This window comes from Parasteatoda tepidariorum, chromosome 6 (genome assembly GCF_982258835.1).
Source record: "Parasteatoda tepidariorum strain Cologne lab strain chromosome 6, Ptep-v5.0, whole genome shotgun sequence".
Lineage (NCBI taxonomy): Eukaryota > Metazoa > Arthropoda > Arachnida > Araneae > Theridiidae > Parasteatoda > Parasteatoda tepidariorum.
Genome location: NC_141760.1, coordinates 115,501,254 through 115,516,611, shown reverse-complemented (window position 1 = coordinate 115,516,611; position 15,358 = coordinate 115,501,254). Strand labels below are relative to the sequence as shown.

The 15,358-nt window shown below is 31.0% G+C and overlaps 1 protein-coding gene across 6 annotated transcripts; it reads right to left on the bottom strand.

The window, feature by feature from the left end:
* Positions 1–37: 37 nt before the first annotated feature.
* LOC139426590 (uncharacterized) lies at positions 38–15,048 on the bottom strand. 6 transcript variants are annotated; one of them, XM_087166503.1, is made up of 11 exons: positions 14,928–15,048; positions 9,853–9,967; positions 6,833–7,114; positions 6,411–6,506; positions 5,923–6,078; positions 5,655–5,726; positions 4,553–4,780; positions 4,172–4,225; positions 3,184–3,429; positions 1,163–1,512; positions 38–140 (listed from the first exon to the last, which is right to left on the bottom strand). In XM_087166503.1, exons 1-10 carry the CDS (start codon positions 14,937–14,939, stop codon positions 1,196–1,198), a joined length of 1,578 nt encoding a protein of 525 aa, XP_087022629.1. In that variant the 5' UTR covers positions 14,940–15,048; the 3' UTR covers positions 38–140; positions 1,163–1,195. The 6 variants fall into 6 exon arrangements, with proteins under 6 accessions (XP_087022629.1, XP_087022630.1, XP_087022631.1 ...); XM_087166504.1 differs by having other exon boundaries at positions 3,358–3,429; XM_087166505.1 differs by having other exon boundaries at positions 3,358–3,429; positions 4,571–4,780.
* Between the last annotated feature and the right edge of the window lie 310 nt (positions 15,049–15,358).

Below are 15,358 nucleotides of genomic sequence, written 5' to 3'. Positions count from 1 at the left end.
TTCATGATCTGTGTTTGAGTCAAGAAAAAAAAAGAAATTGAAAAGGAAAGACTTTTTTTATTCAATAAATTAACATTTATCTTTGAGTGATTCTGTGAATGCTCTCTTCTTTGGAGGCAACAACTGGAATTCATTCCAACCTATAATAATAAAGTAGCAAAGTTAATCTATATTTTATAGTTAAGATCATTTTATTCAATAACCAACAGTCGATATATCACTATTGATGTTTAACCGTGTAATTTTAATGTCACCCAAAAGACACTTCAATTGAGCATTGAGACAAACTATCATTCGTGGAAGATTACAAATTGTTTTGATGGAACTAACTTGTATATTTGCGTTACATAGAGAGAGAAAACCATGAAATCTTCCCACAGTTCACCTGACGGGTTTCTAACCCATGATCTATCAACCATTGAGTATATTTTACGTTCGCTTTATGGTAGGTGCGAGCCGAGAACAGAATTCATATCGACCAGCCTTGCTAGGATCCAAACCTGGTTCTCCTCAGTTGGAGGCTAGCGCTCTATCCCCTGAGCCACAGCGGCTCTGTGAGAGATCATTGTTAGGGTTGAAAAATCATTGTTTTGATTACGTTTAAAAATATATAATGGTTACCTGTAACTGTACACCCAAATGTTCTTTTGGGAGCTTGCTTTATGAAAATATATGCAAAATAGGAACAACTTATGTGGCACATTTCAGTGGATTTTATAACCTTATAATTGTCGTTGAAGAGTCGACCTAATTTTTGGGTTTACGACTACTAATGTTGTCATTTTGAACCTAATCCAGGATACAAGGACGCTCCTGGATCAAGTATGGAGAGAAATTCGCCTTTGATGGAGGCAACCCGCATTTGCATTACATGGAGAGGAAGACCGCGAGAACCACCCACGGTTAGCCTCACGGCAAAGGGACCCTTGATCCGTCTTTCACGTCAGCACTGTGGTCGGTGCAAACCGGATGCGAACTCGTATCGACCAGAGCCTGTTCGCTCACATCATTTGAAGGCGAACGTTCTATCCCCTGAGCCATCGCGGCCTCATTTAACGACAATTGGATATAAATGTTGCGGGTATTTATTAAATTAAATTAATTTTATTTGAGTTGTGCGAATGTTTCTTAGTTAAACACAATTTACTGAATTCTGACGTACTTGGAACACACAGAAGGGTTCTATCACATTCTTCTATGAAGATTTGGCAGTTGCAGATTTGGTGACTTTTTCACCAGCTGGACCGGTGAAAGCTCCTCCGGCTATCCTGCCTTCTGGAGTTCCCCCGATAGGCAGACTGGGTGATGATACGAAGTGATTCTTGATGATTCCCTCCAAATGGGCCATCTCTTGTGAATCCAGTTGAATGGGTGAATCATGTGCGCGAGATGAGATGGCTGCTTGGGCTGCTTTTTCGTAGGTTCTGATTCCGATGTTGGCATGAGGAAGAATAAGACCACTGCTAGATCGACCATAGTGATCCAAACCATATCCATGGGCATGTCCGTGACCTGAAAAAAGCACAACAGGTGTATTCTAAAAATTTCTGCCTAATCAATAGAACCGATTGAATCTAAATGCATTACTTTAAATTACTTATTCAGCAATTGATATGGTTTCTGTATAAATTCGTCTGACTATTGAATATTAGCCATGTTAAAGTTCTTGATTCTCCGATCACAAATATTTTGATGATTTATGTTGGTTTCAGTGTGATTCATGATGGTCCAACATCATTGAATGGTTACCATCATCCAACATTTCCCATCACGTGTTTATGCTTCTTTATATGCCAACAAACTTCTATCATTCCACGATGGAAAATGCCACTTTAATACTGGGATGGTCAACCATCGAGAGAAGTTTGACTCTCATGGACCAACCATCTATGATGATCCGTGATAGTTCCAACCATACATTTCAATCGTTCGGAGTAATATACCATCAAAACAATTTCTTTTTTTTTTTTATGTTGGTCCATCATAAATCAGTCCGAATTCCAACATTAAGAGGATGGTTGTTCATGATCGTTCCAACATTTGATTTCTAAGATACTATGATGGAAATATCTTATGGTTCAACGTGAACAAACCATCAAGACAAGGTGTTATTCTTACTTTGGACCATCATAAATCAGTTCGAATTCCTACTTTGGAGTGATGGTTACGTATGTTGGTTACTATCAAAGATATAATCGTTCATCATAGACTTACTGATGGTTACAATAATCATGTTAGTTCATCAATGGAAAACCATCAAAAATTTTGAGTCGGGTTGTCGATGAACAAAGGCAACTCAAGTTGTCTCGATACTTTTTTTAATGTTTTTTAGGTACTTTATCTTTTTGCATCGGTGGCCTACAGTGTGACTGCTGTCAAAGTAATCCAAGTTGGACTATTATAAATCTGTCCGAATTCCTACATTGGTGACGTATATTGGTTACCATCAAAAAATATAATGGTTCATGATGGAATAATTAATGGTTACCATCAGGATTATGTTGAGCTATCAAAGGAAAACCATCAAAAATTTTGACTTGAGTAGAACTCTGACTATCACCAGTCAGCTACAGTTAACGAAATCGATCTATATTTCTTTGGATGGAAATTGTTGACTGTCGTAACTAAAAAGATATAATACAGACGCTTCATTGCTTTTAGATTACTGTTTTGAAATTTAAAAGGAAATAAACTGTTTTGATTTTAATTTCAATTCAACAAAAATGTTTCGATTTACATTTTTTTTTTTGATAAGTGTTTGTTTAAAACACTTACAGTTAAAACAGAAGAGTATTATGTCGTTCAATAAGTTACAGAAAGAAGGACTGAATTTCACAGTGAATTCGTCATAACTTGCAGAAACTTGACTGTACTTTATGTAAATGACATAAGAATTTTGTCATTAGCTATCAGAATGTTTTTCCTAATTAAAAACAATCGATGTAAAAGGAATAACGTAAGAATAATTTTTTTTACAAAATCAAATAAATACTTAACGATAACTTGTAAGAACTTTTTAGAGTAAAAGGAAATGAAGTATTTGCATTTTAATAATACTCTTTGTATTTTAAAATTATTATGGAACTTTATTTGTTCAAAGAAGTGATCTATCGTATAGTTGTTTAAAAAAAGTAATTTGTTCTAGAGAATAAAATTTTCAATTAAAGAAGTGTAAAAAAGTACCATGTCCGTGTCCGTGCCCGTGACCGTGCCCGTGTCCATGACCGTGTCCGTGACCATGTCCATGCCCATGTCCGTGACCATGTCCATGCCCGTGTCCGTGACCATGTCCATGTCCGTGACCATGTCCATGTCCGTGACCATGTCCATGTCCGTGACCATGTCCATGTCCGTGACCATGTCCGTGACCATGTCCGTGACCATGTCCATGACCATGTCCATGACCGTGACCGTGTCCATGACCATGACCTAAAATGAGTTTTGTAATTTTACAAAAAATTTATTTAAAACAAAGGAGCTCTTAAGATTTTGGTAATTTTTCTATCTATTTTTTATGTAGATTTGTAGAGATTCTATGCAGATATATATTGAGAAGATGCGGTAAATTTGTCTAGATTGTTCTGCGGTTAAACTTTTCATTTTAAGAACAGCTAGCATGTGGTTTTTATTACTCGTAATGTATTATTTTAACTCCTTAACTTTAGAATTTCTTTTGAAAAAATGCCGGGGAACATAAATATGTTGAGTACAGAAAGGAGTTACAATAAAATTTGAAAACTCTTTGTTTAAATCATTGTTTAAGTGCTTTAAATTTTATGGAACTTGATGCCGCATTGCTTGAAAAAATAATTAAACCATACTATTAATCGTTAACCAGTTTCAACCATTTCTTTCAATGATTAAGGAATATATTTTGAGGACAGGTAGAATTCCTTCTACAAATTCTGAACGACTTGATTTGGTGCAAATTCCGACAGGAGAATTCTTAAATCACCATACAAAAAAAAATTTAAAAAATGAATTTCAGTTTATAGTAATGATTTATTTATTTTCGTGTAGTAAGTTAGCACGCGTAAAATCAACAAGTACAATTAAGGAGATGTTACCAAATTATTATTCGTAAAAATATTTAGAATATTTCGAATTAATTTAAAAAAAATAGTTAAAAAATGAAATAAAACGAAGTATATCTATTTAGACTTTTTCTTACCATGACCATGACCGTGACCATGTCCATGTCCATGACCGTGACCATGTCCATGACCTATAAACAAAACATAACATTCAAAATTTTGAATTCATGTATTACTTTTGAGTTTTAGAGGATTTTCGAAATAGTAACTGTTTCGTCGCATTCAAAAATAGAATTATTAAATTCAATACTTCTGTTACTTGGAAGAAAATAAAATAATTTTATAGAAGAATACTAATTTAATTTAGTGAAAACAGTTACTTCATTATACAATTACATTTGGTTCTTGATAAATGAGTGCTCAATTTGTGAGATATTTTTTGGAGCGGAATCTCGATGATAAAAGAAACTTTAATATAGTCTTATCTACAAACATGCATACGTTTATACAGTACATACCATGTCCGTGACCGTGACCGTGACCGTGACCGTGACCATGTCCGTGACCGTGACCATGTCCGTGACCGTGACCATGTCCGTGACCGTGTCCATGTCCGTGACCATGTCCGTGTCCGTGACCATGTCCGTGTCCGTGACCATGTCCATGTCCGTGACCATGTCCATGTCCGTGACCATGTCCGTGACCATGACCGTGCCCGTGACCATGTCCATGTCCGTGACCATGTCCTAAATAAGGGTAATCATACATTTAAAGAATTTTTAATGCAAATTCGACATTATTAAATTTAAAAAAAATACTTATATATTGAGTGGGGTTACAACTTGAATTTATTTATTCGCAACGTGATTAAATGAATAGAATTTGTTTAGGTCTGAGGATCAATGCATGTTAAGAATAAACAATTTTGAAGTACCTTTTCTTGGAAGATATTTTGCACGTAGCATTATGCCAGTACGTAAGTTGCATGCAAACTCTTTTGTGAATAGAGATTTTTCTGTAAAAACTGTGCAGAGCGTGAAAGTGTAAAAAACCTCTCTATGTGCACATTTTTCAAAAAAGTTTCTTCTCATTTTGTCTTATTTTAGTAGCATTTCAACCCAGGTGTTGTTTTTTTTTCGTTTCTTTTGTTGTTGATTTAATTAACTGATTTTTTTAATCATTTTTATAATAAATTTTTGTCAAAGAAATTTCTCACTTTTTGAGTTGAAGTTCTAAGAGTAAAATTGAAAATTCTTCCCGTTAAAATATTTTAAATGTGTAAAGGATTCAAACAGAAAAATGTTTTCAAAATCGATATGTATCTGATAATACCAGAATATAAAAGCTTGGCGTTTTCTTAAATACACGTTTACTTCTCTAAAATCACTTTTTTGGAAGCAATTTGACCTGAGCCCTTTGATCGAATTTGGTGGATTCAAACTTAGTTAAGGCATTTTAGTGCATTCGCCTTTGTTAATAATTAAGTGAATATAATAATTATTTATCCATTAGAAGTTTGGAGCATATTCTGCGGAAAAATGTTTTTAGATTCAATAGATAGAGAACTAAGATGCGTCAACAATCTTTAAAGAAATTTATTAAAAAGCGGAATTAACTTACCATGTCCGTGACCGTGTCCGTGACCATGTCCGTGACCGTGTCCGTGACCGTGTCCGTGACCATGTCCGTGACCTGAAAAATACCAATTAAACAGTGTTAATATAATATGAAGTAAATGTAAAAACCATCTTTGAAAGGAATATATTTTTTAATGAAAATGTCAAAAATAGACTTAAATGCGTACACATTTGTTGTTATAAACTATTAATTAGTTGTTATATAAGAAACTAAATTTTAATGTATCATATATAATTCATGAATTATGTACCGTGACCGTGTCCGTGGCCATGTCCATGTCCGTGACCGTGTCCATGTCCGTGACCGTGTCCATGTCCGGCACCGTGTCCATGCCCGTGACCATGTCCATGTCCGTGACCGTGTCCGTGACCATGTCCGTGACCATGTCCATGCCCGTGACCGTGACCTGAAAAAAATCGATTAAACCGTGGTTATATAATATGAAGTAAATATTGTTTTTTAACTGCAGCATATATATGTTATTATATATATATATATATATACACATATATATATATGTATATATATATGTGTGTGTGTGTTATTGCATGTTATTGCATATATGTATATATGCTATAATGTATATGTTATTATATATAGTTCATTGAAAGGTTTTTATTAACGAAAATATCAAATATTGATTAAAATGTGTAAAATTATGTTGGCATATAAAATATTATTTAGTTATAAGGAAAATGAAATTTCTAACTTATGAAATATAATGCATAAATTCTATACCATGTCCGTGACCATGCCCGTGACCATGTCCATGTCCGTGACCATGTCCATGTCCGTGACCATGTCCATGCCCGTGACCATCTCCATGACCATGACCTATATAAGTCAATACATTAATATTTACATCATGCATTTACAAATTATGTCAAAATATGAAATGAATTCATTTTAAAGTGAACCTAATAGTGATCCTTATGCTCGTACTATACTATAAAAATACATATTTTTAGTGAACAAAATATATCTATCATAACAATGACTAAGATTAAAATATTATTTCTAATGTCAATTCTCTTTAGAACTGCATTTATCATCGCTCGAAAGTTTAATTTTGTAATTTGATGCAATTTAAACATCTATGAAAATAGAGAAATTTAAGTGTTTAGTTATAGAGTGTCATTAATTTTTGTAAATTTGCTTACCATGTCCGTGACCACCGCCATGACCATGACCGTGACCACCGCCTCCACCGCCACCTCCATGTCCATGGCCGTATCCGTGTCCTCGTTCACTCAGACCATAACCTTCACCGAGATCAAAGCCAGAGATCTCGGAGAGGCCACCAATCTGGCCGTGCTCGTCGGTCGTGTAACCGTAACCGAATCCCCCATCTTTGCCGACACCCAAACTGATTTCGTGGCCTCCAGGAAGGTTGTATGTCTTTTCTAGGGAGCCATCTGAACCGTACGCTGATTGGCTGTCACCTGTAGAGACAAAAAAAATGCTAATTGTAGTAGTAGTACTTCATTTATGTCGTACTAAAGCTGCACATTGGAGACAATACACATTTTGAAAAGACATTACAGATTCATGATTCCCATATGCAAAATTCCATAATCCCCATGGAAAAAGATACAAATGATTGCTAAGGAGGGATAATATTGTAACGAATACATGTTATAACTAATTCATGTATAAATATTACAAATGATTTAAAAGGAAAAGTGTTATAACTAATTCATATAGAAAGATATTTTAAATTATTTTAATGGAAAAATGTTATAATTAACTCATATCGAAAGATATATTATAAATGATTATAATAGAAAAATTTTATAACTGATTCCTATCGAAAGATATTTGAAATGATTTCAATGGAAAAATGTTATAATTTATTTATATAGAAAGATATAGAAAATGATTTTAATGGAAAAATGTTATAATTTATTTATATAGAAAGATATAGAAAATGATTTTAATGGAAAAATGTTATAATTTATTTATATAGAAAGATATAGAAAATGATTTTAATGGGAAAATGTTATAACTAATTCAAATCGAACGATAAGGATTTCTGTGAAAAGATCGATAATTTTAAGTTGAAGGATTTAGTTTGAAAGGGTACGAAGCTTTTAGGTTTAGTTAGGGTAAAATAATGTTAGAGAAATCTCTGTTTTTAGGAAAGCACTTCTTCACTCTTGCTCAGAAAACTCATCTAAATATAATGTCAATAGGCATCTTTTCCTTTACAAATTAATTTCAGAAAGGTGAGAAATTTAGCGATTTTTAACTTTTTGCTGTCAGCCACCAAAGCTTTACCGTTTTCAGTCGTGCTCTCAGCAAAGAACCAATATCTCCCAGTATCGATCAATGCTGTTCATTTAAGGTTACAATTTTTTTCAATGACATTCCTGAAAATAAAGAATTTTTTCCCCTCAACGAAATTAATTTTTGATCAGAGATGTATAACAATCATACGACGGCAAAGGTTTCATCTAGATCACGCGCTTAGCATTAAAATGGAAGAGCACAGCCTAAACAAGTCTAAAACATACACTATCTGGCCAACAATATGGATTTAGAGCGTCTTGAGGCACACAATATTATGATGTTGTTCCCCCTTTTGCATCGATGACAGCCTGAAAAGACTTTCCGCCAGTTTCTGAGTAGGAATTGACTTCCATCACAGCTGAAGTGAGTGCCTACAGTGAGCAATTTGGTTGGCTACCTGCGTTCTTATTCATCCCAAAGATGTTCTATGGGATTTAGAATGGGGCCCTGCGAAGGTTGGTCCAGTTTTTGAACACCCATTTCTTAAAATCACGTCTGTGCAAGCCTTGCTATGTGAATGGAAGAGAAATGGGCAGAAATATTGCCATAAGAGTTGGGAGTGCAGCATTGTCCACATACACAACTCAGAGTTCAAGTTTCCAACCACAAGAGCTAACAAACCCAGGCAAAACCATGAGAAACACCCCCTCACCATTATTCTTCCTCCATGATAACAACCAGGTAGTCTGTATACTTTCCTACAGATAGTAGGGGAGAGTGGGGTCAATTGTAACATTTTTTACTTAACTATTTTTAACTAACAAAAAATCCAATATATTATTAGTATTTATTGACAGACGTGTAAAGTAGACTATCCTCTACTAGAAGAAAAATAAATACCTGATTTTAAATATTATTATATTAGTTATTAACAATTTTTGACAGTCGTGCACTTGTTACAATTGTCCCCACTTACGGGGTCAATTGTAACAGTTCATAAATTCAACTAAAACATAGTTAATTATACATATTATCATAGTTGTGATATATTTCTTTATTGATCAAAATAGTAGTGATATTTTAGGAGTAAAAATAATAATGAGCAGAGACCTAAAGGGTTAAACTTTTAACTTTAAGGGGTTAAAAATTTTAATTTATGCTGTGAAAGGTGACAAATAAAATAATGCACATGCAACATAATATAAATGCTATAGGAAACTATTGGTGGTTCTTAAAGAGTTAAGTAATGGTTTGTAAGATTATTTATTTTCATAAGATTATTTATTTTCAACTGTTACAATCATCCCCTTACTTATTGTTACAATTGTCCCCAAGACGCCATTTCAGCTTCATTTGTTAAAAACAATGCTAATTAATTAGCAAAACTAATCTTTTTTTTATTGAAATGTTAATTAAGGTGTCCACTTACATATTCGGTTACTAATTTTTATTTGTTTAAACAAAATTACTTTATTACAATATAGTATTCTAATACCAAAAAAAGTACTTGCGTGGCGTGAAAATATCTTTTGCGATGTAACTCTTTCAAAAGTACATAAAAATGGTTGCTATCAGGGGTGTACATGCAGATTTGTTAAATGCACCTTGTGCGCCACCTAGGAATCAAATCTAGAACCCGACACTCGAAATTTTTGCTCTGTTACAATCGTACCTTGTTACAATTGACCCCACTCTCCCCTATATATATTTTCATCAAAAATTACAATTAGTTTAAAAATCAAAAAAGGTTATTTTATTTTCCGAACATCCATTTTTAAAAGCTTGTTTGCTTAAAACAACAAGTCCAAAAAAGTTTTGCAATTGCATTATTAAACTATTTTGGTGTAGACGGGGATGTAGTGTTCCTTCATCCCTAATCTGACTCAAATAAATGAATTTTCCTGTGAGTCATAAGATTCATTTCGAAAGGTTCATAGTATGTGAAGCTTACCTAAACCATAAGATAACAAATCGACATTCCTTCCTTCTGTTTTCTTCAATGTAATCTTCTCCTGTACCTTGACGGCGGCCACACAGTAGGCCACCAATGCAAAAAGATGAAGTACCTGAAAAAGTTAAAAAAAATACATCGTGTCAACTTGAGTTGCCTTTGTTAAAAAAAAGTTTAAAAAATACATCGTGTCAACTTCAATTGCCTTTGCTAAAAAAGTTTAAAAAATACATCGTGTCAACTTGAGTTGCCTTTGTTAAAAAAGTTTAAAAAGTATAAAAAATACATCGTGTCAAATTGAGTTGCCTTAGTTCATCGATCGTAAAAATAAAAGCACACATAATGAATTGATCTCACCGTCTACTATGATCTCACTTTTCTGAAAAACTCTTGACGAAACTATTTTAATCGGAGAGGTTTTTAATTATCAGTTGTTGTTGTTTTTTTTAGAAAATTTATAATTTGAAATTATGTAAAGAAAAGACGGAAACTGAACAAATTTTATCTTCCGCATTATAAACAGTAACGAAACAAAAATTGTTGTTGGCACTCGAGTTAATAGATTTTTTTAAAAATTAGCTAACATCAGAGTTTGAAATTTTTACGAAGTTTAATGTCTCCTTTAAAAAATTTTATGTTTTCTAAGTGTATCGAGAAAAAAATACAGCAAGTTAAGCACAATTATGAAAATCTGATAATCCTTTATTTTATGGATGATCATGTAGGTTTAATTATAAATATATTTTGGAATGCCTATTTTTCAAAAATTAGATTTTGTTCATCATTTTATGGAATTCCAGTTTTCCGATCTTTCACATAAATTCTAAGAATTTCAGAAAGACAAAAAATTTTCCTCCCCTCAAAATATGGCTTTTTTTCTTAAAGTCACTGTAACAGTTTAAAATACTCGTCATACCTAAACACGTTTGAAGAATAGCAATGAAAAAACACTTCAAAAATTAATTTCTAAATTGAAAAAAAAGAAGTCATTTTTAATTTTTTTACTATTTTTGTAACTTTTTATTGGGGTTACTTTTCTCTACATATTATAAAAAGCTATAAAGTAATTGCGTATTTCTATGTACGTATACCACAGAAATGGAATTGTTACCTTTTCTAAATTCTAATGGAATAGAATAATCACATAGCAGGGTTATCGAAAAACAAAGAAGATTCAAATATATTTGGTTACCAAGAGAATAAAAACTAATAAAATCTATGATGATATTTATTTGCAACCTATTTATTTTCCCCTTATTTAACGGTGTTTATCAGTCATATTTATTTATCAATCTATCTTAATTTTATTTTGTGCATTTTTGGTTGCTTAAACTAAACTTATTGTTCCTTTATTCTATTATGAAGTAATCGTATGATTATGCAACATTTTAGGATGAAGCAACCATTCTATAATTATTAAAAGTTCTTTTATAATCACTATGTTATGTAGGTATTCAATTTACGCAAATTAAAATAATAAATGCAAAATAATCATTTAGCATTGTAGAAGCAATACGAACGAGAATAATCTCTTTGGTGAATATTTTTTATGGTGATTAAAAATATTATATAAATTTTAAAAAAAAGTTTTTGGATGCAGTGATGGTTAGAAAAAATTATTAATTTTGTACCGATTGAAATTTTAAAATAAACATATTTTAGAATTAAATTAAATTTTGTTTTTGCATCGTCAAGAAGCAAAATTAATTGCAGAGAATCGAAAAAATTTTATGGTACGTTACATCCATCGCGGAAAAATAAAAAGTGAAAGTAGGGTATCTGTAGATTTAAGTAGAACGAAATTTTTAAATAAAAATTAATAAAACTACTGGAAAAAATATACACAGGAAAGATAAAAGAAGCAAAATATGTGAGAAAAAAAAACAGACAATTATTCATCTCAGACTGCTGGAGATTTGGGAATAGAATAAAAGGAATTTCATAAAATGAACTCATCAATGAAAAATAAAAATGGTGAATGGCTGCTGTATTTAAAATGAAATGATTTAGATAAATTTGGCATAGAGTCCATATGCATGTCGGAGGAAGGAAATGTTTTTTTTTTTTTTTAAATAGTCGGATAATCAAGGGAAATCTCTAAAAACTCGAGGAAACGATTGAAATTTAAAGAAAGAAATCCGCTGTTTTTAACTTCCGTTTATCCAAAATCTTCCAAGTGTGAAATCCTTCATATTAGCACCCTTTAATAGGCCACTTCCTACTGAAAGTTTGTTTCTGGTTTCTAAAATTTGCACAAAGTTGAATTCACTGTGGAGAATTAAGGGAAGAGAAACATTGTTATTCAATCAAGTCATGCATAATATTATTTTCGTTTTTTTTTTTTTTTTGGTTTATTTAATTTTTTCACTCTGAATTGAGAAAAACTATTAGACATTCGTAAATAGTTACGTCATAAGTTATAATGGTTTTGTAGATTAAAAGATATAAATGAAAAGTTTTAATTTTCTCACGTAAAGCATTTTAATTTCAAAACTGTTAGTTTTTTTTTGTTTTGGTTTTTTTTTCTTACTTAGAAATTATTATATTTCACTAATGACTGCTTCAAATAAAACCCTCGCAACTTCGAAACTATTTGTTTCATGGATTTAACTTTGATTTTACTGGATTTAGTGTAAATGAAAATTTTATCGTTAACAATGCCTGATATGTTTATATTGCAATATTCTACGTTTAATTCGACTTAAGTCAAAAATTATACGCTTTAAGCGTAAAAATCTTAATAATTCTTTTAACAAATAATTTTACTGACTTTGTTTCGAACTAAATTTATTTAGCATGAAAAAATATGCTTTATTTCTTCAGATAGCAACATCAGCGATTGGGTATTATAGTGTGTAAAAATAGCATTTAGTATAAATAAAGCGCTTATAACCTTTAGTCCTATCATTTATTCTCATATCAATTTTCTTATATTAAATTAGGTCTTTTATTCAAATCAACACGAAAAAAACCCATAAAAAACCTTATTTGTTTAGCAATGCTAGGAATTTTAATAGGTATGGATTGTATAATAGATTAATAGGTCAAAATTTGTACGCCTTTTTACATTAAACGCTAATAATTATTAAACTATCATTACTAACGACTTTGGTGTGATTTCTTTAAATTTTCACTTTCTAATTAAAAATATTAATGCGTTCAATTCACGTTTTTTTGTTTTCGCATGAAAAAAAATTTTATGCTTGTGTATCTACTTATTATTTTTTCTTAATCTTCTTGAATTGTTTTACAATTTTTTAAGATTTAATAAAATTATTAATAAATATTCATTTCGATATTTTCATTTATTTTTATTAAAAAAAAAAGATACTTCAAATTGGGATGTAATGCTGAATGCTTTCAGAAACTTTTAATTTTTCAAATATTTCTAAGAATAAGATGAGAGAAACTGTTTTCATCACATTTTAATATTCATCTAAGTAAATTCAGCATCTGAAATAACTGCAGATTGTCACTTCATGCTTGTCATTGATAAAATATATAATTTCTGTTTCGTAAGTTGTTGTTTTTTTTCTGTATATTTAAAAAATAATAATAATATTTTTCCCTCAACCTATTCTCTATACAAAAATTGATTAATAGTAACAGAAGCTTAAATTTTCATTTTTTTTTTTTTTTTTTTTTTTAAGTATTCTTCAAATTATTTGCATTATTAAGAAACTCATCATTTCCCAATATAATTCGAAGTGTCGAAAGGGGGTGCTTCTTTATTTAATTTTCAAGAATAAACGGATATTTGACATTATCTCTCGATACGTATAAACTAGAAGGCCGTCACCCAAATATAATTTGGAAATGTAAAGCGTGTGGTATTTTTGATTCTCTATTAATATTTTCTCACAAAATTAGACTAATCGATAGTTTTTTTTTTTAATTAGAGTTGCCTGTTTTTATATTTTTGATCCTTGCTTTTATGCGATTCACGTTTAAAGAATATTTTCATCCAAATCGGTTTTCATCAGTTTAAACGGAAAGAAAATTAGATCATAAAAAAATAAAATTGAGAAACCGAAAAAAATTTTAGAAGTTCATCTGTCTCTGTGAATCTAATAGAGCTGCTTTTTCACGATCTACCTTTTTATTTATTTATTTATTTAATTTTTTTTTAATGGTATTGTGCTCTCTAACAATTTTGCATCATCAAAAGTTTCTTAATTACAAAAAAAATATCAAGAAAATACCAATTAAAAAGTTTAACCGAAAATCCAAAATGGTAATGAAATAGTTGTGTCACCTTACAAACCCCTCTTGTTCGGAAAAAAATCAGCATTAGGAAATATAATTTCGAAAATATGTGTTTAAAAACTATTTTATAAATGTATAATTTAATTTAATTTAATTTAGTTATTTAAATTCATATAAAAAAATTTATTTTTTCATTTTATTTGAAAACATAATTTCATTAATTTTACAATTTATTAAATTTTATTTAAATGCATATTTTAAAAAAATTTAAATTTTACTTGAATACATAATTTTATGAATTTTTATAATTTATTAAATTTTATTTGAATACATAGGAAAAATACGTATTTAAATGAAACTAAAAATATGCAAAATAGTAATTGAAAGCTTTTTAGTACTGAAACTAAACTTATAATGGAAAAGAAACTTTATGTTTGTCTGTACTGGCATAAGCTTGAAAGATTTATAAAAACTAGATAGATAATACGAATAATTTTATTATTACTCTATGTAAACTAATATATTCATTCCTTAAAATAATTTGGGAGTTGAATTTGCGGCATTATAGTTAGTTCCCTTTATGTTTATCCGAACTTTCTATGGAAATATTTTATATTTGTTAACTTTCTTAAAAATGATGCATGTGCTGTAAGAATCAAAAATCGAAGAAAAAGCCTTTAAATTCATTTGAGTTTGTTTTACTGAAAGAGGCTCACTATTACACAAAGCCGGTATTGAATGAATATAAATAATAAAAGCATACTTATCAAGGGAAAAAAAACAATAAGTAATCCGAGATGGAGTTTATAATCCAAATGCAAAGTAATCCACAGTTGTTGATATAATCCAAGTGTTGTTGCTTTACTTACCGAAAACTTCATCTTTGATAATTGATTGTTGCGTTGTGTTCTGGTTGTGAAAGTGTCTTTTTCACTTTATATACCCGACGATGGAGAAGTCACGTGCCAAACCACCCCCATCCCTCCACACCTGATTGGATAAATTGTTTCAGAAAAATGTCATTTTATTTTTCGGATTAAATTTAGGCACTTTCTTCAAAAAGTTTTAATTTTTTTCTCTTCCTTTTAAGTAGTTGTGGTGTGGGGCGACAGCGCTCACTGGCGCACCAAAGAACGGCCCCGTTATACTTCACTTCACTTCACTCTCTCTTTAGAGCAAACGAGAGTTTCCCCGTTGTGTTGTTGAACGGAAGGTTAGATAATATCTCGTAATTAAAAAGCATTAAAACGCACCTTCTCTCATATTGAAATTTAGTATTTTTAGATTATGTCTATTTCCC

Bases quoted from the DNA above. Each gene is read 5' to 3' on its own strand.
- LOC139426590 (XM_087166503.1), bottom strand. The intron at 6,507-6,832 runs GTAAGCAAATTT...TGACTTATATAG, and splicing joins TGGCGGTGGTCACGGACATG to GTCATGGTCATGGAGATGGT. The intron at 4,226-4,552 runs GTATGTACTGTA...TTTTGTTTATAG, and splicing joins CGGTCACGGTCACGGACATG to GTCATGGACATGGTCACGGT.